Raw genomic sequence first — 24,398 nt, 5'->3', positions numbered from 1 at the left:
CACAGATAACATAAACATAGCCAAAGCCTTGCAGACAAACAAAAATTACATGAAGCAAAATGTAGTGTGAGGAGGGCTATGTGAGAGGCGTTCAACAAATTCGAAAGTAAAGTTAAAATGGTACTGAAACAGAGGATGACAGACTAAAGGCCAAAATACTAAATGCCTTTTACCAAAGGTGTTTCACAGAGGAAGACTGCACTGTAGTTCCTTCTCTAGATTGTCTCACAGATGACAAAATGGTAGATATCAAAATAGATGACAGAGGGATAGAAAAACAATAAAAATTGCTCAAAAGAGGAAATGCCACTGGACCTGATAGGATACAAGTTCGATTTTACATAGAGTACGAGAAGGAACTTGGCCCCCTTCTTGAAGCAGTGTACCGTACGTCTCTAGAATAGCGTAGCGTTCCAAAAGATTGGAAAAGGGCACAGACTACCCCTGTTTTCAAGAAGGGACACCAAACAGATGTGCAGAACTATAGACCTATATCTCTAACGTCGATCAGTTGTAGAATTTTGGAACACGTATTATGTTCGAGTATAATACCTTTTCTGGAGACTAGAAATCTACTCTGTAGGAATCAGGATGGGTTTCAAAAAAGACGATAGTGTGAAACCCAGCTCGCACTATTCATCCACGAGACTCAGAGGGCCATAGACACGGGTTCCCAGGTAGATGCTGCGTTTCTTGTCTTCCACAAGGTGTTTGATACAGTTCCCCACACTCATTTAACGAACAAAGTAAGAGCACATGGACTATCAGACCAATTGTGTGATTGGATTGAACAGTTCATAGATAACAGAATGCAGGATGTCATTCTCAATGGAGAGAAGTCTTCCAAAGTAAGAGTGATTTCAGCTGTGCCAGAGGGGAGTGTCGTAGGACTGTTGCTATTCACAATATATATAAAGGACCTTGTGGATAACATCGGAAGAGCACTGAGGCTTTTTGCAGATGATGCTGTAGTATATCGAGAGGTTGCAACAATGGAAAATTGTACTGAAATGCAGGAGGATCTGCTAGGAATTGACGCATGGTGCTGGGAATGGCAATTGAATCTCAATGTAGACAAGTGTACTGTGCTGCAATTACATAGAAAGACAGATCCTTTATCATTTAGCTACAATATAGCATGTCAGCAACTGGAAGCAGTTAATTCAATAAATTGTCTGGGAGTAGGCATTAGGAGTGATTTAAAATGGAATGACAATATAAAATTAATCGTCATTAAAGCAGATGCCAGTCTGAGATTCATTGGAAGAATCCTAAGGAAATGCAGTCCGAAAACAAAGGATGTAGTTTACAGTACACTTATTTGCCCACTGCTTGAATACTGCTCACCAGTGTGGGATCCGTACCAGATAGGGTTGATAGAAGAGATAGAGAAGATCCAACGGAGAGCAGTGCACTTTGTTGCAGGATCATTTAGTTATCGTGAAAGCATTATGGAGATGATAGATAAACTCTAGTAGAAGACTCTGCAAGATACACGCTCAGTAGCTCAGTATGGGCTTTTGTTGAAGTATTGAGAACATACATTCACTGAGGAGTCAAGCAGTATGTTGTTCCCTCCTATGTATATCTCGCGAAGAGACCATGTGGATAAAATCAGAGAGATTAGAGCCCACACAGAAGGCATACTGACAGCTTTCTTTCCATGAACAATACGAGACTGTAATAGAAGGGAGAACCAAGACAGGTACTCAAGGTAGCTTTCGCCACACACCATCAGGTGGCTTGTGGAGTGTAGATGTAGATGTGTGGTGATTACAGACATTTAAATGCTTGCACTGTCATGGACAATTACCCCGCGCCAAACATAAAATGATTTCACTCATATATTATCACGTGGTACAATCTTCAGTGTGATTGACTGCAAACATGCTTATCACCAGATTCCCGTAACACCGGAAGACATTCCAAAGGCTGCAATCATCACGCCGCTTGGTTTGTTCCAGTACAACTTCATGCCATTCAGTTTAAAGAATGTGGCACAAATGTGGCAATGTTTCATTGACGCATTCTTATGACGATTCAAGTTCTGTTTTGCATACCTGGATGACATACACAGTTTCAGCAAATCGACTGAAGCCCTCTAAGATCATTCATCCCAGGTCCCCAGACTTTGGCATCCAACGGTGTCGAGGTCAACAAAGAAAAATTCCAATTGCATCAGTCTTCTGTGACATTTCTGAGCCACACTTTATCCGCAGATGGAATACAGCCTCCCAAATCCTGTGTGCAGGCTATCGTGTCATTGCCACCCCCAGCTACGTACAAAGAACTCAGATGTTTCCTAGGTACTATCAATTTTGGGTGTTAAACCAGTCCGTTGGACTGAACCCATGCTAGAGGCTTTCAGAGCTCTTAAAACAGCTTTAGCTCACGCAGCCATACTCCCCCACCCTGATCCGTCTGCCGATTTGTTCATCACTATGGACGCCAGTGACATCACGGTCGGGGCAGTATTACAACAGCAAAGGCAACACAGTTTCAGCACTTCATTTCTTCTCCTAAAAAACTGTCTACAGCACAGTAGAAATATTCCACTTTTGATAGAGAGCTTCTGGCAGTGTACAAGTTCGTCAAACATTTCCACACTGACATCAAGGGCCATCCTTTCTTCATTCTTACTAATCAAAAACTGCTGGTGGATGACTTCTGCAACCCGCCAGAGGATCCTCCCCCCGATGTTTCTGCCACTTCAACCTGATCTCTCAATTTACTACGGACGTACGCTACATCAAAGGCACAGAGAACATCCCCTCTGATTTCCTCTCACAGATAATTGCTGTTTCAAGTAACACTGATTTATCCGACCTCGCCACTCTACAGGCTTCATACAAGGACACTCAGGTTCTGCTCATGCAGCCGCAGTCTTTGCTCGTGTTTACCAACACTAAGTTCCCTGGCATTTTGGACGAAGTGTGGTGCGACTTCTACGGACATTCTGCGGCCTTCGCTCCCACCCATGCTGCACTGAAAGGTTTTCAATGCTTTGCATAATCTCGTCCACCCTGGTGTCCGAGCCACCACTCGCCTCGTCACCGAGCGTTTTGTATGGAAAAATGTGAAACAGGACTGTCAAACAAGCACGCAGCTGCATTTCCTGTCAGCGAAACAAAATAGCATGTCACACCTCTCGGCCACTTGGCAAGTTTGACATCCCTAAAGGACATTTCTGTCGTGCACATATCGACCTTATCGGTCCCCTGCCTCCGTCGGAGGGCCACAGGCATATCCTGTCCACAATAGCCTGAATGTCTCGTTGGGTGGAAGCTGTCCCCTTACCCAACATCACAGCAGAAACTGTAGCCAAAGGATTCATTTCTTCTTGGATCACTAGGTTTGGCTGTCCGTCCATTTGCACTGCGATGTACCACCTGACCACATCAACAACGTGTCGATTATGGTGTTAGATAATCATGTGCTTGTACTGCTCATCGACAGCAAGACCCGACCCTCACCGAGGAACTCAACGTCAGGATAGCGCATAGCTTGTCCCTCCCACAAGAGTGCGACCCATCACGTGTTTGAGCTTCCATTTCTTCGGTCAGCTCAATCTGCATTTGGGGAAGGCACGCTTACATGACGCCTCCTCTCCCATACCGCTACTCCAAAGTTGGCCGACGCATCATTCCCCCACCGGTTTTTGGATTACGAATTGGACCAGCGGCCACCTCCACACCTTCGCACGCCGACCCAACGGATATGGAGCTTCTGATCGTGCGCTTGCCACTTCGCTGACACCCACACGACCCCCCTCAGGTCTCACAGGCCATACTCCGTACTGCGGGGGAGGGGGGGGGGGGGGGTGGCGGCATCGATAGGTCACATCGAACACACAAATTACAATCTTTGGAATATTAACTGCTCTGATGAGCCACCATATTTAATCCAGTCTGCCTTTGTACTTCATGCAGTGTTCATGTGTATCAGTCTTTATGGTAAAATATATGTGTATATGGAAAACTTGGGAACTGTTTAACTGTTTATTATGTATATTACGATACGTATCCAGAATCCCATAATAATAATAATAACAGTTACATTGCAGACCCATACACATTCCCTGATACACTCACACATGGAATAACTTATCTGAAACCTAAAGATCAAGCAGACACAGCAAACCCAGCTAAATATCACCCCATAACATGCCTACCAACAATATACAAAATATTAACTTCAGTAATTACACAGAAATTAATGACACATACAACACAGAACAAAATTATAAATGAAGAACAAAAAGGCTGTTGCAAAGGAGCACGAGGATGTAAAGAGCAACTGATAATAGATGCAGAGGTGACATATCAAGCTAAAACTAAACAAAGGTCACTACACTATGCATACATTGATTACCAAAAAGCTTTTGATAGTGTACCCTACTCATGGTTACTACAAATATTGGAAATATACAAAGTAGATCCTAAATTGATACAGTTCCTAAACATAGTAATGAAAAATTGGAAAACCAAACTCAATATCCAAACAAGTTCAAATAATATCACATCACAGCCAATACAGATTAAGCATGGTATATACCAAGGAGACTCATTAAGTCCTTTCTGGTTCTGCCTTGCTCTGAACCCACTATCCAACATGCAAAATAATAGAAATTATGGATATAATATTACTGGAACATACCAGCACAAAATCACACATTTGCTATACATGGATGATCTAAAACTACTGGCAGCAACAAATCAACAACTCAACCAATTACTGAAGATGACAGAAGTATTCAGCAATGATATAAATATGACTTTTGGAACAGAGAAATGTAAGAAAAATAGCATAGTCAAGGGAAAACACACTAAACAAGAAGATTACATATTGGATAACCACAGCGACTGCATAGAAGCGATGGGAAAAACAGATGCCTATAAATATCTAGGATACAGACAAAAAATAGGAATAGATCATACAAACATTAAAGAAGAACTAGAAGAAAAATACAGACAAAGACTAACAAAAATACTGAAAACAGAATTGACAGCAAGAAACAAGACAAAAGCTATAAATACTTATGCTATACCAATATTGACCTACTCATTTGGAGTAGTGAAATGGAGTAACACAGACCTAGAAGCACTCAATACACTTACACGATCACAATGCCACAAATACAGAATACATCACATACATTCAGCAACAGAAAGATTCACATTAAGCAGAAAGGAAGGAGGAAGGGGATTTATCAACATAAAAAACCTACATTATGGACAGGTAGACAATTTAAGAAAATTCTTTATAGAACGAGCAGAAACTAGCAAAATACACAAAGCAATCACTCATATAAATACATCGGCTACACCATTGCAATTTCATAACCACTTCTACAACCCTTTCGATCACATAACATCAACAGATACGGAGAAAGTAAATTGGAAAAAGAAAAGACTACATGGCAAGCACCCGTATCATCTAATACAGCCACACATCGATCAAGACGCATCCAACACATGGCTAAGAAAAGGCAATATATACAGTGAGATGGAAGGATTCATGATTGCAATACAGGATCAAACAATAAACACCAGATATTACAGCAAGCACATTATTAAAGATCCCAATACCACAACAGATAAATGCAGACTTTGCAAACAACAAATAGAAACAGTAGATCACATCACAAGCGGATGTACAATACTAGCAAATACAGAATACACCAGAAGACATGACAATGTAGCAAAAATAATACATCAACAACTTGCCATACAACATAAACTAATAAAACAACACATTCCCACATACAAGTATGCACCACAAAATGTACTGGAGAATGATGAATACAAATTATACTGGAACAGAACCATTATAACAGATAAAACAACACCACATAACAAACCTGACATCATACTCACCAATGAAAAGAAGAAATTAACACAACTAATCGAAATATCCATACCCAATACAACAAATATACAGAAGAAAACAGGAGAAAAAATTAAAAAATACATCCAACTCGCTGAGGAAGTCAAGGACATGTGGCATCAGGATAAAGTTGACATTTTACCAATTATACTATCAACTACAGGACTCATACCACACAATATCCACCAGTACATCATCAACGCAATACAGCTACATCCAAACGTACATATACAGCTACAGAAATCTGTAATTATTAATACATGTTCAATTACCCGAAAGTTCCTAAATGCAATGTAACATATACCGTACAGTTAAAAGGAAGTCATGCTTGATCAAAGTCCGCATCACTTTCCATTTTTAACCAGACTTAACGTCTGAGAAAGTTAAGAAATAATAATAATAATAACAAAAATACTAATAATAATAATAATAAAACATGGAACTATATAAATAAAATATAAACTGAAAAATATTGTCAACACTGTGTACAAGCAAGTAAGAGCTACAGATCAATCATCTACACTGAAACAAACTTTTGCCATACCATACATTTCTCTGGTGCTAGAAAAGTCATTGGAAAATTGTTCTCGTTCCAAAATTGGAGAATGGTGGCTTCATTTTATGTTACAGCATCAGCACTACATTGTGACACCACTAAGCTGGGTGACCGCAAGGGCTGTGGGGGATACATGTGGTAGGGTTTCATCATTTAACATTGCAAGTTCAGTCTCTCCTAAATCTGTCACAGTTGTATTTTTAAATGAGTTTGTGTTGAGCTGAGAATATCTTGAACAAGTAAGCATAACTCAGAAATAGCCTGCCATATGGTTGAGCTCACTTCTCTCTCCTGTTACTGTCTCTAGTGTGCTGATAATTTCTGACAGCAGCTACATCTTCATTTATTCAGTGGGATGTTAAACACTAATCATCCCCTCCTCCTCCAATTATTTCTTTTTGTTTTGGCTTTTTTGTCAGATGAACTGACATTACAGATTCAATTATGCTTCTTCCTCTTGATCCCCATCATCAGGAAACGGTTCCTCCAACTCTTCACCATTTAATGATGTATGACATGGCAACAGCGATCTGCCCATGGCCAATTCTGATATTCTTGACTGAACCTGTGCCTCCCTTCATGAATTTTATGTATTTGCTGTACAAATCTCTGAGATCCTTCTGTTTTGTCAGTTGAGCAATTTGCAAATTATTTTATTTCATATGATGCATTTATGACTAACAAATAGTACATTTTGTTCGAGATATTTGACCGCTGGTGATTCACATCACACCACCATTTTTTAATTCCACATGGGAAGGACAACTATCTCCAGTTTAGTCAAATGTGTGTGTCAAGAACAGTGCAACATTTTACAACCATCGTAATTGCCTCAACCAGCAGAGGAAATCAGGAAGAAAACTGAGATGGGGTTAATAGAACAGTAGCAATTTCCTAACTGCAGTGGCAGCATAAATGGTAAGTGTGTTAGAATGAAGTGTTCTAAAAAGAGTGGCTCAAATTATTTTTGTTTCAAAAACTTCTTTCAATTGTCTTGCTTAAAGTTATTGATTATGATCACAACTCTGTGTTCATTGATATGGGCAGCTACAGTAGACACAGGTTCATGTGAGGAAAATGTGTTCTGCCTGTGAAAGCACTGCTGGGTACAAACATGGCCATTCCTCATGTGCTGATGGGTGAGGAAAAGGTTTAAATTACAAACATATCTGATGATCCATTTCCCCAAATCGGCAGCCTTGGAAGGTCCTTCAAAAGCGGTTTTCAATAAACAAATATGCAGGGGCTGTCATGTAGTGGAAAATGCCTTTGGTATACTCACTCACAAGTGATGAGCCTTCTTAAGGGATATAGGCTTACAACTGATACTGCAGAATCTGTTGTCAAAGCAAATCGACAGCCTTGAAAGGTCCTTCAAAAGCAATTTTCAATAAACAAATATGCAGGGGCCGTTGTATAGTGGAAAATGCCTTCAGTATACTCACTCAAGAGTGATGAGTCTTTTTAAGGGTTATAGGCTTACAAATGATACTGCAGAATTTGTTGTCAAAGCGGCACATTTATAGCTTAAATTGTTCTATAATGGCACCATTAGATTGTGCAAGGACATTATTATTTCAACTGAACATTATAGTACTGGTACTACATCATGCAACTGGGCATTTACTCATAAACAAAGAAAACACACACTTGATATGCACTTATGTCAATTTTCTTCCTTGCTGCTGCCTTTCTCATCTCATTTTTATAATCACAGTGTTGTACATCATGCAAAAATACATTTCATGCACCAACTCAATCAGTCTTTCTGTTCCTGCTGCCATATTGTGCATACATGCTCACTATGGATTCTGTAGAAAATCACAACCTGCCAGCTACAAGCAAGGGCAGTCTAGCATGGGTACAAGCCCCGTTTCATCAAAAAATGCATACAGCACAGAGACTGCGCAGGCTACACAATCCCTGTTTGACAGTGCCTTAATGTGTTCATACATGGAAGGCATTATACAGGTAGACTAGTAGTAAAATGTGAGTTTAATGACAGACCCAAACATTTGTCAACATTTTCCCAATAAATTACCGAATGCCTGAATACTGATGCAATCAACACTAAAATTATACATAAAAAATTTTTCAATGACAATATTTTGCTGCCCTCAAAACTTTGCCACCCTGAGCAGCTGCATAAGTTGCACCTGCCTAAATACAGCCCTGTAGAGCATGATTTACATAGTGAAGAAATACTAAGCCTTCCTCTGGAGGGGTATATCTTATCTGATTTCTAAGCAAGGAGTTCATTGCGAAAGACAAGAGTGGCCATTTATGCCAAGTATAATGTTTCATTCAAAAGAGTTTACAAATCAAAACATTGTAAAGAACAGATATTTGAAGGTTGTGTGGGAGAGTTCGGAATTTTGGGGTTGGTGGAGGGGAGTATGGGGGGGGGGGGGGGGGGGGGGGGAGACTACAGGTTTTCCTATTCAGACTTGATGCTGCACTACACTCAGTTATTAATAAAGGCATATAGTTGATGTTTCATAGTGATTTCAATATATTCTTTCTGACTGATTCCGCAGAGAAAAGAGTGTTTGTGTATTTACTTGAATCTTACAACCTGGTACAAACAGTGTACTTTTCCAGCTAGAATTAAGGGAAACAGTGCCATGGCAGCAGACAATATCCTCACAGATTGTTGTCTAGTTGAAGGTCACAACGTGAGAATAATTAGTAAAGATCTGTCAGACAATAATGCAAAGACAGTAATACTACAAGGAATCAAAACAGTGTCATATCCTAAAGTAGTAAACAAAATATTTAGAGTGAGTCCACTTACAATGCAGACATATAAATCCAATCTCAAAGGGCTAACTTGGCAAGAAGTCTACAATACTGATAACTTGAATGACACATATAAATTTCATCATACCTTCATCAGTTAATTAGTAGCTCTTATCCATCCATCACAAAATGGCAGTACTAATAAGATAATGATGTGGATAACTAATGGAACTAGAATATTATACAGGAGAAGATGGAATTGTATCAAAATGTGAAGGACAGTCAGAGCCAAGTAACAGAATTTCACTATAGACAATACTGCAAAGTGCTGAGGAATATCATCACACACGCTAAAACAATATTTTACACTAAGAGAATAGAAAGCTCTCAGAATAAAATTAAAACTATACGGTCAATTGTGAAAGAAGTATCAGGGCAGAATGTGGGTGGCTCAACATATTATACCTCTTTTGTGTGAGACTAAAACTGTTAGTGATCATCAGAGATGAGTAAAATATTTAATAATCACTTCTTGTCAATAGTTGGAAAGTTAAACCAGTTTTATAAGCCCAGGTAAATATATATAACTCTTGAAAGATGTTGTTCCAAGACAACTACATTACATTCAGCTTCAGGAAACAGGCAATTATCAATCAATTACTACATCATCAGAGGGTTTACATACTCCAGTATATCTATTCGGGTCATTGTCATACATTACTAGTAAAAAATAAAACAGCTTATGGCATAAACTGGCTGGTTGACTGCCAAAATAAACCAGCCACCCAAAAACACAATAAAATCTCTGACCAAATGAACTGAGCAAGAGTCCTGATGACACACAAAATGTCAACAATTTTCTTGATATTGTCTAGTCATTGTCTAGAACTGATATTTAAGGGCCTTAGTAGACCAAAGACCTCCCTCCTAGCAGCATAAAACACACATGAAGTTAGAACATGACGCATGATGCAAAAGATTACAAACATATTTTTAAAAAAGTTGAAAAGGCAGCCAAAGAACTGGCAAATAATAGACTTATATTGGATAGTGAAAACAAATCAAAGGCATTATGATCAGTGATCAAAGCTGAAACAGGTGCCACAGGTAAAGGCCACGATCTTTCTGAAATCAAGATAGAGGATAAAACTATTGTAAATCCTGCTCAAATTTCTGAATTGCTTAATGAATTCTTTATAAATGTAAACAAATCTAATGTCAACGTAGCAGAGTATCCAGACACGGTAAATTTCTTCATCACTGAGCAACTTGACAGTGAATTTTTCAGTACATTACAAAAACTACTGTAAAAGATATAGAAAATGTGATACTGTCAATAAAAAGTAAAACATCAGCAGGATGGGATGGGATACCAACAGAAGAGTTAAAAGCAGTCTCTAAAATAATTGCACAACCACTAACTACAATAGTTAACTAGTTAACCAGCCCTTCAAGAAGGTTATTTTTCAGGCACAATGAAGTACGCAGTAGTTCAGCCACTATTCAAAAAAGGCACAAAAGAACACATGGGAAAGTATCATATAGTCTCTCTTCTTCAGTCACTGTCAAAAATATTTGAGAAGGTAGTCACCGCACAAATTCAAAATTTCATAGAAAAATTTAAAATAATCTCAAAAAATCAGTATGGATTTCAAAAAGGCAAAACCACAATATCTGCTATAAATAAATTTGTTGATAAAATTATCTCGTCTCTAGACAACTCACTGCAAGCCACAGGAATCTTCTGTGACCTATAAAAGGCCTTTGATAGTGTGAATCACTCCTTGCTACTCTGTAAACTGGAAAAGTATGGAATTAGGGGCACAGTATTAGAATGGTTTAAGTCCCATCTAACCAACCGAAGACAAAGAGTGGTTATAACATCAGAGAGAGGAACTTATGCTTCAAAATGGAAAACCATTTCACATAGACTACCCCAAGGTTCTGTCTTAGGTCCCATTCTGTTTTTGTTTTACATAAATGATCTGCCACTTAATATTGAGTGTCACTCAGTTTTATTTGCAGATGACACATCTTTAATCATTGAAAGTAACGTTACAGATCAAATTCCACAAACTGTATTAAATACTTTAGAAAGCTTAGATAACTGGTTGATTAAATGGGTTAAAATTAAACATGGAAAAGACTCAGTTAATGCAATTTAAAACAAAGCAAACAAAATTAAATGATATTCAGGTCAGTCACAGAAACCAGGATTTGCAGGAAGCTAGCTGTGTGAAATTCCTAGGAATGCAACTAGATAAAAATCTATCATGGGGATCACACATACAGTACCTTGCAAACAAATTAAATAGCCTAGCATATGCAATGAGAATATTGTACAATGCTACCAGTATGGGCATAAGAAAAGTAGTATATCACAGCTACTTGAGTTAGTAATAAGGTACGGTATTGTATTTTTGGGTAACTCAAACCATATGTCAAATACTAAAACTTCAGAAAACCATCATTAGAAATATGCACAATGTATGCTGAAGAAAATCATGTCGCCCACTCCTTAAAAATCTGAGTATACTAAATGTTCCCTCACTATACATATATGAGCTGATTATCTTTGTACACAGTAACCCTGATTTATTTGTAACAAATCATTTTCAACATGACTACAACACCAGATATCAAAATAATTTCATGCTGCCCATCCACCATTTAAAACTTTATGCTCAAACTCCACATTATGTGGGTATGAAAATTTACAACAAAATGAAAGGAAGATAAATGCTCAGCATGAATTTAGAAACACTGAAAAAATCCTTATATGAGCAACTAGTGTAGAAATGTTACTATTCAGCAGAAGAATTCATAAATGACAACATGAAAATTTGAGCAGGAGAGAGCAAGTACTTAGGACTGTTGATCTTAAAAGTTTGTTACTTTTGAAGAAAAATTATTGACTGCTTAATTAAGTAATTATTCAGTACTGTACTTTATATTACTGGTATTATAAGAAAAATTGTAAACCAGTTTTTGTGTTTTAATGAGTCTCCTGTACTTTTAAGTCAATGGCTTGAAATTGTATGTTATGAGACAATAAACATCTACTTCTTCTACTACTGTGAGAGCCAGACCACAAGCACCGTATTCTGGTGATCACTGTGCTGCAAGGGATAAGCATGTGTCACTGGGTTGTGTCCGATTTGGAGGCAAGTGAAGACAACATCGTCTGTCCTTTGAGTGTGAAAGGAAGTGCAACATGGTTGAATAACTAGTTTGACCAACCACAACTTTCCCACTCAGCCATCTCTCTCTTTGTTACCCATAACGTGATAGCCTGGGGAGGATGCTGTGGTGAACTGCAGTGTTTTCCTCACACTGCTTTCACTGCTCTGTCAGCTTCCTCATTCCCTCGATTCCCAAGTACCAGCAGAAGACCACTTGTTTCTTCTGCGTTTGCAGAATAAGTATAGTGCCCTGAACCATCTGAACTACCCAATCTGATTTGATGAATAGCCTGTAGAGCACTAAGAGAGAGTGTGCAGACGAGAAGCTTAGTTCTGTAATCTATCAACTGTGTACTATGTCTTTTAGATGTGATCACTTTCCTAACAACCTGAAATACAAGTCAAAGCACTTCATAAAGAGGGTGAAAGATGTAATGTAGACACATTACCAAGTTTTGTTGCTACTACTGTTTCCAAAAGTTTTTGAGAAAGGAATGCTCAAGAGGATCGGGGCACATATCAGTACACAATTTCCTGCAAGACTCACAATTTGGTTTCAGGTAACTGGTATCCACAGAAAATGCAATGTATTCTTTTGTGTGTAAGGCACTACAGGGCTAAATGACATGTTGGGGACAGTAGCTATTTTCTTTTATTTGATAAACCTTTTGACTCTGTGGACCAAGCAATACTTCTGCAACAGGTTGTTAACTGCAACAAAACACAAAGCATACTGTTTGTAACATGGAACTCTTGTAAAAGTGAAAGTCAAGTCAATCATTTTAAATTCTTAGGAATGAGGGGAGAAGTATCACATTTAACATTTTCTGTTGGAGCTGAATTCTTCTGTCTTAACTGTAAGAATGATCTTCACTGTCCCTGAAATGCAAGTCTTATTTATTTAGCTTACTTTCACTCTATTATCTTGTATGGTGTTATGGTTAGGGGAAATGCTGTGCACTCACCAAGTATATTCTTAACTTAGATTAGGGTGACCTTATAAAGGAACAAGAGTGGCAAGATATTTATAGCGCTGATACAGTAGACGATAAATATAATGCTTTTCTCAAGACTTTTCTCATGCTCTTTGAAAGTTGCTTTCCGTTAGAACGTTTAAAACAGGGTACTAGCACAAACAGGCAGCCTGGGTGGCTGACTAGAGGGATAAGAATATCTTGTAGAACAAAGTGGCAATTATATCAAAACGTTAGAAACAGTCAGAATCTAAATGCAGCAGCCAATTACAAACAGTATTTTAAGGTGCTTAAAAATGTTATTAGGAAGGCAAAAAGTATGTGGTATGCAGATAGAATAGCTAAGTCTCAGGATAAAATTAAAACCATATGGTCAATCGTAAAGGAAGTTGCTGGTCTGCAGAGACAGGTCGAGGATATAGAATCAGTGCGTAGTGGGAATGTCCGTGTTACTGATAAGTCGCATATATGTATGGTATTTAATAATCACTTTCTGAATATAGCAGGTGAACTAAATAGAAACCTAGCCCAACAGGGAATCATATAGTGCTCTTAGAAAAAAGTGTTCCGAGACTGTTACCTGAAATGCTCCTCCATGATACTGACAAGAAGGAGATTGAGTTAATAATTAAATCACTAAAGACCAAGAACTCTCATGGATATGATGGAGTATCTGGCAGAATACTGAAGTATTGTTCTATGTATGTTAGCCCAGTTCTCAGCCATATCTGTAACTTTTCCTTCAGGAGTGGTCGGTTTCCTGACCGTTTAAAGTACTCGGTAGTGAAGCCACTTTATAAAAAGGGAGACATTGATAATGTTGACAATTTTAGACCTATTTCTATGCCATCGGTGTTTGCTAAAGTTATCGAGAAGGTTGTATATACAAGGTTACTGGAGCATTTAAATTCACATAATTTGCTGTAAAATGTTCAGTTTGGTTTTAGAAATGGTTTAACAACTGAAATTGCTATATTCTCTTTTCTCTGTGAGGTTTTGGACGGATTAAATAAAAGGTTGCAAACGCTAGGTGTTCTCTTTGATTTAACGAAGGCTTTTGACTGTATTGACCACAAAATATTACTGCAGAAGTTGGACCATTATGGAGTGAGGGGAGTAGCTTACAATGGGTTCGCCTCTTACTTTAGGAACAGAAAGCAGAGGGTAATTCTCCGCAATATTGAGAGTGGTAGTGATGTTCAGTCCCAATGGGGCACTGTGAAGTGGGGCGTTCCCCAAGGGTCGGTGCTGGGGCCACTGCTGTTTCTTATTTATATAAATGATATGCCCTCTAGTATTACAGGTGATTCAAAAATATTTCTGTTTGCTGATGACACCAGCTTGATAGTGAAGGATCTTGTGCGTAATATTGAAACAGTAACAAATAATGTAGTTCATGAAATAAGTTCGTGGCTTGTGGGAAATAATTTGATGCTAAATCACAGTAAGACTCAGTTTTTACAGTTTCTAACTCACAATTCAACAAGAACCGATATTTTGATCAGACAGAATAGGCATATTATAAGTGAGACGGAACAGTTCAAGTTCCTAGGCGTTCGGATAGATAGTAAGCTGTTGCGGAAAACCCATGTCCAGGATCTTGTTCAGAAGCTAAATGCTGCTTTATTTACCATTAGAACAGTATCTGAAATAAGTGACACTTCAACACGAAAAGTAGTCTACTTCACATATTTTCATACGCTTATGTCGTATGGTATTATTTTTTGGGGTAATTCTTCTGATTCAAAAAGGGTATTTTTGGCTCAAAAACGGGCTGTTCGAGCCATATGTGGTGTAAGTTCGAGAACCTCTTGTCGACCCCTATTCAATAGTCTGGGAATTCCGACATTGCCCTCGCAGTATATATTTTCTTTAATGTCGTTTGTTGTTAGCAATATTAGCCTATTCCCAAGAGTTAGCAGCTTTCACTCAGTTAATACTAGGCAGAAATCAAACCTGCATGTAGAATGCACTTCCTTGACTCTTGTGCAGAAAGGAGTGCAGTATTCTGCTGCATCCATTTTCAATAAGCTACCACAAGAACTCAAAAATCTTAGCAATAGCCCAAACTCTTAAGTCTAAACAGAAGAGTTTCCTCATGGCTCACTCCTTCTATTCTGTCGAGGAGCTCCTGGAAGAGTTAAAAAATTAAGCAAATTCCAATGTTACATTGTTGATTTTCTTCATTTAAACTTACAACTTGTCACCTGAATATGTTTTTTTATATTTCATTTTATCTGTTTCTAATATTGTGTTATAATTTCATGTATTGACTCGTTCCATGACCATGGAGACTTCTCCTTAATTTGGTACCACGGAACAATAAATAAATAAATAAATAAAAAAAAAAATAGAGACATCTGTGGTGCCAGGCCATGGAAGACATGCATGCTGTTGTTCTAGTGTCTTGGAATTCCACATGTGCCACACTTGTACATATATTCCCTCACAAGATTTTTTGTTGACAATACTGACTCATTCAGAAGAAACTGCAACATTCATTCAGTCAAAGCTGTATGGAAAAACAATATGCACTTGGATAACACTTTCTTAAGCACTGTATGGAAAGTGTGCTCTATTCATTAGGTTTCATCAGTTAAGTTTCCAGCAGTACTGAAAAAATTGAGTAATAAACCCTAAGTATTCAAATCCAAGTTGAAATGTTCCTTGTGGCACACTACTCCTATTTAGCACAAGAGTTCCTTCCAGCAGCTGAAGACTTTTTAATGTGTTGTTTATTCATATACTCTCTCACAACTTTTTTAAAACTATTTCAATTACAAAAATTCTTATAGGCATTCCATAAACTATGTACTAACTCATTCCATGGTCAAGCACCTGTCTTGAATAGTCCCACAGAACCTGACAGATAGACAATAAAAATAAAGACATCAACTAATTTCTAGAGTGTAGTTTCTTCTGCACTTCAATAGATGGTGCATTGTTCAGCATCAAAGGTGCCAGTTAGTATTAATTCTCGGTAAATACTGACATTTGATAACTATGTTCCTCAATGGAAGTGTTGCAGATTCTGACAGAATTTGAGCAGAATTATTTTGTCTGTTCTCTACGACCTATAACTAAAGAACTTTCACATAACAAATACCTTAAGAGATCCAGTATAAATATTCCTACAATGTGGTAGTCATGTCAAGCTGTAATCAATTATCAAGTCACAAAATCTAAGTCCTTAACATCTAAGATGCTACCTTGAGTGCCAACATTCTCCTGTTCGAATCAGTCTGTCAGAAATTCACTTATTTCTTACATGAAAAAACACTGTTTCTATGAGGACTGCATAATAATGTGAGGATATCCACAGAAGCCTTATTGCTGGAGCTGTCCAAGGATATTATCTATCTAGGTAATAATAATGTAGATCTCCAAAGCATTTAAAATCAAAAAGGTATTAATTATTGCTTGCATAAAAATGTTTCTTATGCAGCCGCTTTCAACTGAGTTTGGTTATCAGTAATGGAATGGTATCTCCTGAAGCCACACTGGAAGTGATTAAGATCCTGTTTGAAGTTGGTACTGCAGATGAGATAGCAGTCACTACAAGGTCTTCCAGAGACAGCCAACCATTGCAATAATATAATAATTAATGAGAAAGTTCAACTCAGCAGTATCCAAATTACATCTTTCCAACATGAAATGATGTCTTTTTTCTGTGTCATTTGTTGAAAAATAGTAGGATTTCCTCAGATTTCGCTCTAAGTTGCTACAATTGGTGAAATGTATTCTGTCGATGCCAGGCACAGTGTTGTGAAAGTATCGTATATGACAATACTCCAAATGTCTGCACCTAGTGTTTCCTGCATGAAAGTGTGTGAACGTTTCCTAAATTTTCTAAATTTGATCCAGAGTCAGCCTGTCTCAATCCTGAAGTGGCGTGTTAATGTGCACGGCTATCCAGATGGGTCATAATCGATATATGATTTCAGTGAGATTCCTTTATCTATTACCCAGTAGGACTTCAGGCACCTATATCTTATAATCACTCATCCCCCATATATGGATATAAAATTAGTATTATCACAATTCAAGTAACTGAAGGTAACTTATGATCCTGGACAAAAAATTGCATTTTGATGCATTTGGTACAAAAAAGAAGATATTATTGGCATTACACTAATGTCATAAAAGGAATGAATTTCAGTGATCCTGTACTTCATACCGCAGATGATTAAGTGTCTAGATCAATATGTTCCATTGTTGCCGCTTAGGACACAGGCACTCCAGGGCACCCGTCTGCTCATTGGCGGGCAGGTGCAGGTGGTGTAGACTACACTCCAGGCAACCATAATGCACACATTCAGTGCATGTGAGTCTCTAAGCCACCCCTGCCTGTGCATTACAGTCACATGTTATATTTTCAGAAACTGAAACAACTTTTTGATCAAACTGGTATTTTTTCCAGTATATGACGGTCTAATACAAGTCTATGGACCAAAGCCCCAAATACATCTCTGAGACATCTCAAAGTGGCCAAGTGTCTGTCACAGCTTGGTGCTGGACCTCTTGCTGTGGACTTTGAATATCTTATAGATTAATGGATGGATTAATGTTGCTCACCATATAATTATTAGTCCTGTCATAATCCCACCAGTGCAACAACTATAACCTGAAGGAGTAACTTACTTCCAGTAGCAGAAAACCTCCAGCACTGTGTGGTATTGGTAAAATTTGACTGAGCAAAAAAATGATGGTTTGGAAAGTAACAAGTATATATAAATGCATGCATGAATAATTTTGTCACTTTAAAAGACATGCAGATATTAAAATATGTCAAACAAAATTACGCTTAACTTAAAGAAAAGTTTTGTAGTCATAAGCTCCTGCTCTGTCCTTTCCTTTAGCAAGTAAGACTTACCTCCTGAAGGACACCTGGAGGTGGCACATCTGAGATGTAAAGACATCTCACAAATTCAGTGGTGACCTATTAGGTTTAACTGTCATTAGAGACTGTAAAGGTTTCACCAACAAACAATTTTTTTGGCAGGTTTGACACTATGAACAATGCTGACACCTCATTCACATGTGGCAGTTGAGAGATGCACAGAATTGAATTTCCATATTAATTGTTCAAAAACAGGCAAAACAAATATGGTTAGACAACCTGACTTATACTCCTTCCACTGCAGTGTCACCATCCAAACCAAGCAACTCAGCTGCTTTATATACATCAGAGTTACTGTACAATCCACTTTTACCATTAAACTGAGAAACACAGTATCACTTCATGTGAAGGATACCTTCTAAATTCATTTATTAAACCTTGGATTATTTGTTCTCTTATTCTGTCAAACTCTCTGTTTTCAGCTTCCTCTTTGGGTTAAAGGTTATGGTACACTAAATAATTTTATTTGCATTAACTCAACTAAAGGTCATCCTTAACAAGCATATATTTAAGAGTTTGTGTTGTGGAATTAATTTTATTTGCTGTTTCACAGTTGGAAACACATTCTTTTTGCATTGCTATAGTAATTGGAGACAGATCACATGATTTATCTGATAAGAAATCCATCAGTAGAAAATTTGTTCTCAGGAAAGCTTATTATAAAGACTTGCCAATTTTCGACCTCTACTTCATAATTCATGCACTTCAGATTCTACATTTAAGAAGTGCATGATACAACTAAAAACTTTGAATGCTGCCAATTAATCATCCTTCTCACTAGAAATCCAACATATATGACAGCTTTTCAACTTTCAGGTAAGCTGTGATGCGTAAGGATGCCACGATGTTTTTAGGTTTTTCAGCTGTATGTGGTTCACTGAAAATTTTATTAAGTTCATCTAAGAAGCATTGAGAGCTATGAACAGAATTTATAACACTGAAAACTTGTTCATAAACAGGATCCATCCTACAGTGTACACTAATCAGGTGTGGGTATACGTTTCTCAAAATTCTAGCTGCAGCACTTTCTTTTTTACTGGCAAACTTACAGCTCCATCTGAACGAAATTCTATAGGTATTTCCTTAAACATTTCCATGCCTATGCCATCTTCTCAGAAAGCTTGGATAAATTTTTCTTCAAGGGATTCTGTGTCAGCATTTTCCATTGATACTGTTTCACAAAAACAGCAGAATGTGGTATTTTTTTATTTGTGTATGTAAACTCAAGTGTTTTTCAGAAAAATTATCAGCTGACACATCCATGAAAATGGGAAAAAGGTCAGCCAGTTTCAAAAAAATCACATGATTTTGTAATTGGTAGCTGTATAAGATCTTGATAGTCATGAAAACTACACTCTCTTTTTGTGGCCACAAACTGATTATAACACTGTGACAGTTGCATCTTACTATTCCTTCCTGTTTGTTAAAATAGCTCACAAGCATTTACTGTGCATGTAGAAACATGTATTTGCTTTCTGCATATTTTTTCCTGCTGTATACAATCCAAATAACACTTTTTTCATGTTTATATATGGCATTAAGGTTCTTTTCCGTATTCTTCCTTGCTATACCATCTTTTGACCAGATGAAGTTCTATTTGTTTTACACACTTGCTGAGCATGTTTAACACAAGCACAGCAAAACATCACTAATACGTCTTCTTCATTAATAGTAGTAAACATTAAACATGGTTGATTTTTCATCAAGGATGTTGAAAACTTATTTCCTACTGCACTGTCACTCTTTAATGATGTAGGTTTATCTTTGTTGTTGCTTATAACTTTATCTAATTAAAATACAAATACTCCACCTCTGAGACTGCTTCATCACTTCTATGTATTTTAATTATATTTTCCCACACATTTTCACTCAGCAAATCTTGTGATACCACCATATCTAATGATGGTATATTAGCATTAAAATTATCACATTTCAAGAATTGGATAATCAATCCACTTCGTGTCTGTTTTCAGTATTATCTCCACTGTTTTCAATAGATAGACTGACAACAACCATTTACAATTTCTGTCACTGCCCACTATGGAGTTGTCAAGCACATAATCAAAACTGCCACTCTATACAAAACCACCACAGCGAATTCAATATTTCCAATCAATTGTTTCTGATATTAAAAATTTAACTGTTCTTCATGAAGTACAATGCATTATTATTAGTAATCTAATGAAAAATTATTCTTGAAATGGAACTATTTCGGTGGTGTAAGTGTTGCTGTTTATCTCACTATAATTAACACCCCCCCCCCCCCCCCCCCCAATCCCCTCAGGAATTTTGCATGCTGGTCCCCAGTGGATATGCCAACAATGTACCTGGATGGTTTCCAGAACACAATAACCCAAATGGACTTTTCCCATCCTGTGCTTTAGTTCCATTAAAAATATATGGTTAGAAATTAAGTATACTTACTTATAGAATACAGACAGTCACTTAAGTTTTAGATCTTTTGATGGAATATTAATTGGTGAAGAATTCATGTTCTCTATTCATTTCAGAGCAAGGTGAAATATTAATGAGAACTTTCACTGATTCATTCATTCATTCATCATGTCCCACAGATTCCATCACGAAGGAGTACTTTTTTGGATGTGGAATGGATCAAGGTATATATTAACAAACTAGGAATTACATTGTTCTGATTTCTTGTGAGAGTCTACAAAGGGAATCTTTATGTTAGCAAGTGAAGGAGGTATAACTGTTCCAGTCACACACAAAATTTCAAGTATTCTCTACTTTTACAGGCAGCACTGTACAGCATTGTTGTATGATTAGCTCCTGGATAATTTCGTGTGGAGCTCAAATTTTGGGCCTTGTGACATAAAATTTACATGTTTCTACATAGTGGCGTACAAATTAACTACAGAGCAAGATGGTGCAGTGGTTAGCGCACCAGATTACATTCGGTAGGATGTTGGTTCAGACCTGAGTCCAGCCATCCGGATTTAGGTTTTCTGTGATTTCCCTAAATCCTTTCAGGTAAATAACGGGAGGTTCCTTAGAAAGGGTACGGCTGACTTCCTTCCCCATCCTTCCCTATCTGATGGGACTGATGATCTCGCTATTTGGTCCCCTTCACCCAAATCAATCACCCAACCGACTAACTAACAAAATAAGTAAAACACACACACACACACAGATTTACTACAAAATATTTTCATGTATTTCTGAAGCAATTACTACCACCATAATTTCAAGACCTACCTCCAAAATCCATCCACTGTCGCAATAGTTCAATAGGTGGTTGTGCCCCAAATGTTTCCAGGGCTGGCATATTAAGGTCATCGATAAAGAAAACAAGTCGCTTCAATAGTGGTGGCCCAAAAACACCTTTTCGCCTCCTGTCCAATTTTGAGTCTATCAGATCTTGTGTCTGATTGGCTGATGTCCGTGCTGAGAAGGCCAAGAATTCACAAAGAAATCGACGATGCAAGCCTCTTGAAAGTGTTGATGCTACTGTCACTGACTTTCCTGTTCCTGTAGGCCCCACACATAGAACCTGGTGTTCACATGTTACCAGTATGGCTAATAATGCACTTGATCGAACGTTGTCGATTGTAGGTACTTCAATGTCTGAAAATAAATATCCAATGTCAAAATTAAAAGGTAAAATATTATAAAGTTAATTTAATTTACTAAAACCTGGAAAAGACATTGATGCTTCGTAACTCTGTTGGTAATTGCACAAGCAAGATAAAATAATTGAATACTGCAATTCTGGAGGCCTGGTTACTAAGAAGCCAATAAGAAAACGTGTGATGGGCAGGAGGAGGTACACAAAAGAGAGCTAGCTAATGCAGTAAAGAATTTAAAAAAATATATTAATAGTTAATGCAGATGCAAGCTGGTACTGCAAATATTTGAAAGCAAGAGGAAACTACAGTAATTATAATTTCTAAGGACATGTAGCTCTGATGCATGGATTAATGAGGGTGACATACTACTGGGTAAAATATTTCAGAGGTAAAATCAGCCCACCTTTTGAATTGATACAGACTTCTTAGGAGTGTAATACCATGAGCGCGGAATGTCAGACACCTTCATTTAAAGAGAGAAATGGATAGGTTGGTGTTATACGATATAATTGGAGTTAGTGAAATATGGCGGCAGCAATTAAATTACTTCTAACCCTGGAGAAAAGGGTAATCCACGCAAATCATGTGGGGTTAAAGCAGGAGTAGGTCTAGTAACTAATAAAAAAATCCTATTGTGAGTCAACTGCTATAAACAAAAATAGTTAATGTGTTATCATAGCCAAGACAGACACAGAGCCAGCACCTGCCATAATAGTAAAAGTCTATATGTTTACTATCTTCACAGATGATGATGATGAGAGGTATGATGGGATAAAATAAATTACTCACAACATTCAGGGAAATCAAAATTTAATTGTGAGAGAGGACTGGAATCCGACGGCAGGAAAAAAAAGAGAGTGTAAATAGTAGGCGAACGTGGGCTGAGGAAACAGATGAAAGTGAAAACTGCCAGGTAGACTTTTGCACAAATCATTACTACCCATTTATGTCATGAAAGACAGTTGTAGACATGGAAGAGATCTGGAGACACAAGAAAGTTTTGGGGACATTACATAATGTGATGGTAATGCCTTGAAAAATATGTTACAGTCAAAACAGCATATAAATATTGTCTTAACTAATATTATACTGAGAACTCCAAATATGCAAAAGCAGTGACAAAATGTCAAGAGCTGGAAAAGAAATACTTATAGCTTGGTCATGTCACCTAACCCATGACAGTATAGCTGATAATGGTCATTCTTTACAGAAAATACAGCATGTACCAAACAAACCATGAAAGGAAGCAAGAAGAGTAAGCACGGGCTGGTTATTATTAAACTTCCGCTATCTGAGAGGGCCTCCATGAAAAACAAGTGACTATAGGACAATGAAATTTTGTGGAAACATCTGTAAGGATAGGCAAAATAGAAATAACAAATAAACCACTGAAAGAAACACTTTCAATCTCTGCACAAAAGGGTAACATTTTTTAATTGCATACCAAATTCATGTGCTAGGTTACAAATATTGCTCAATGTGATGACCACCTGCATCAAAGACAGCCACAAACACTATTAGAGATCCATTTCACAGCCGTTCACAGCAGTTTTCAAATGATGTACCATGGAATGTTCAGCTGTCAAGACACAGCTTGTGTACTGCTTAAAGATCGCACATTGCATACAGCATTCTGAGGCATGGCAACAGTAATTTCCTTGACAATTTGTGGTGCAATCAACAGCTGGCTTCTATTAGCAGCAATTCTAAAGTTGCCAGTTAATTCAAGATTCTGAATAATGTTCTTCAACCATGCTACAGAAAGAGGACCTCTCCACATTCCTCTAACGCGTTGATACTTGTGAATAGCAGCAGCACTATTGCTGTTGTTTTGATAAAACAGTTTTACGAGTAAAGCCTTGTTCAACTTATACAGACCTACATTTACAGTTTGCAACTGTAATGCACACTAATGCAAATGTTACAATTCTACATCACTGTACCAGTACCTAATGATCAGTCATGACACTAACACTACTAAAAATGAAATCCTGCAGCACACAGTCTGAACATCAGTCCTATAAACTTCGGTACCGACACGGTAAATAGTTTTCCGTCTACACTGGCTCAAGTAGCAAAAGTTTAATTACAACCCCCCTCCCCCCCATATATCTGCAGTGATAATGGCATAAAATAAATTTCTGGCACTAGAGCATGATTGTGATAAACAACCAACAGAGACAAAACAAAATGTGGTGATAAAACTTCTGACAAAACTCCAAATAAGAACATTCTGATGCCAAGAGGTGCAAAGATGTTCCTACATTATACTGACATCATGGAAAAGGCCCCTCTACATCCATCTGCAAAAATTTGCACACAAAGGATGTTCATGAAAGTTGAATCTAGTACCACGTTCAGTAAACGGTGGAAAAAATTACCACAGAAGCAGGTTAAATGAAAGAAAGGCAATCATGTTTAAATTACAGCTGGTGGTAAAAATGTCTGGGAAAGGGATAGCAAAACAGCTCCTCAAAATTTAGTATATAATATGAACATTGCCATCACCTATGTGCCAGTGTCACATTAATAGCTACACTGGCATTGTTATTAGGAGCTTGAATTTATTCTTGC

At 37.6% G+C, this 24,398-nt stretch overlaps 1 protein-coding gene across 1 annotated transcript in view; it reads right to left on the bottom strand.

Annotated features, from left to right (window-relative positions):
- Nucleotides 1-24,398, bottom strand: part of LOC126417029 (dynein axonemal heavy chain 1-like) — a gene marked incomplete at its 3' end in the record, with an annotated part of 951,942 nt that overhangs the window by 442,778 nt on the left and 484,766 nt on the right. Inside the window, exon 34 of the mRNA XM_050084920.1 lies at nucleotides 21,454-21,822. Coding sequence (XP_049940877.1) covers nucleotides 21,454-21,822 — 369 coding nt within the window. The remainder of the gene's footprint in view (nucleotides 1-21,453; nucleotides 21,823-24,398) is intronic.

Source organism: Schistocerca serialis, chromosome 8, assembly GCF_023864345.2.
Source record: "Schistocerca serialis cubense isolate TAMUIC-IGC-003099 chromosome 8, iqSchSeri2.2, whole genome shotgun sequence".
NCBI lineage: Eukaryota > Metazoa > Arthropoda > Insecta > Orthoptera > Acrididae > Schistocerca > Schistocerca serialis.
The sequence above is the reverse complement of the archived record's forward strand: the minus strand, read 5'-3'. Positions and strand labels throughout refer to the sequence as shown.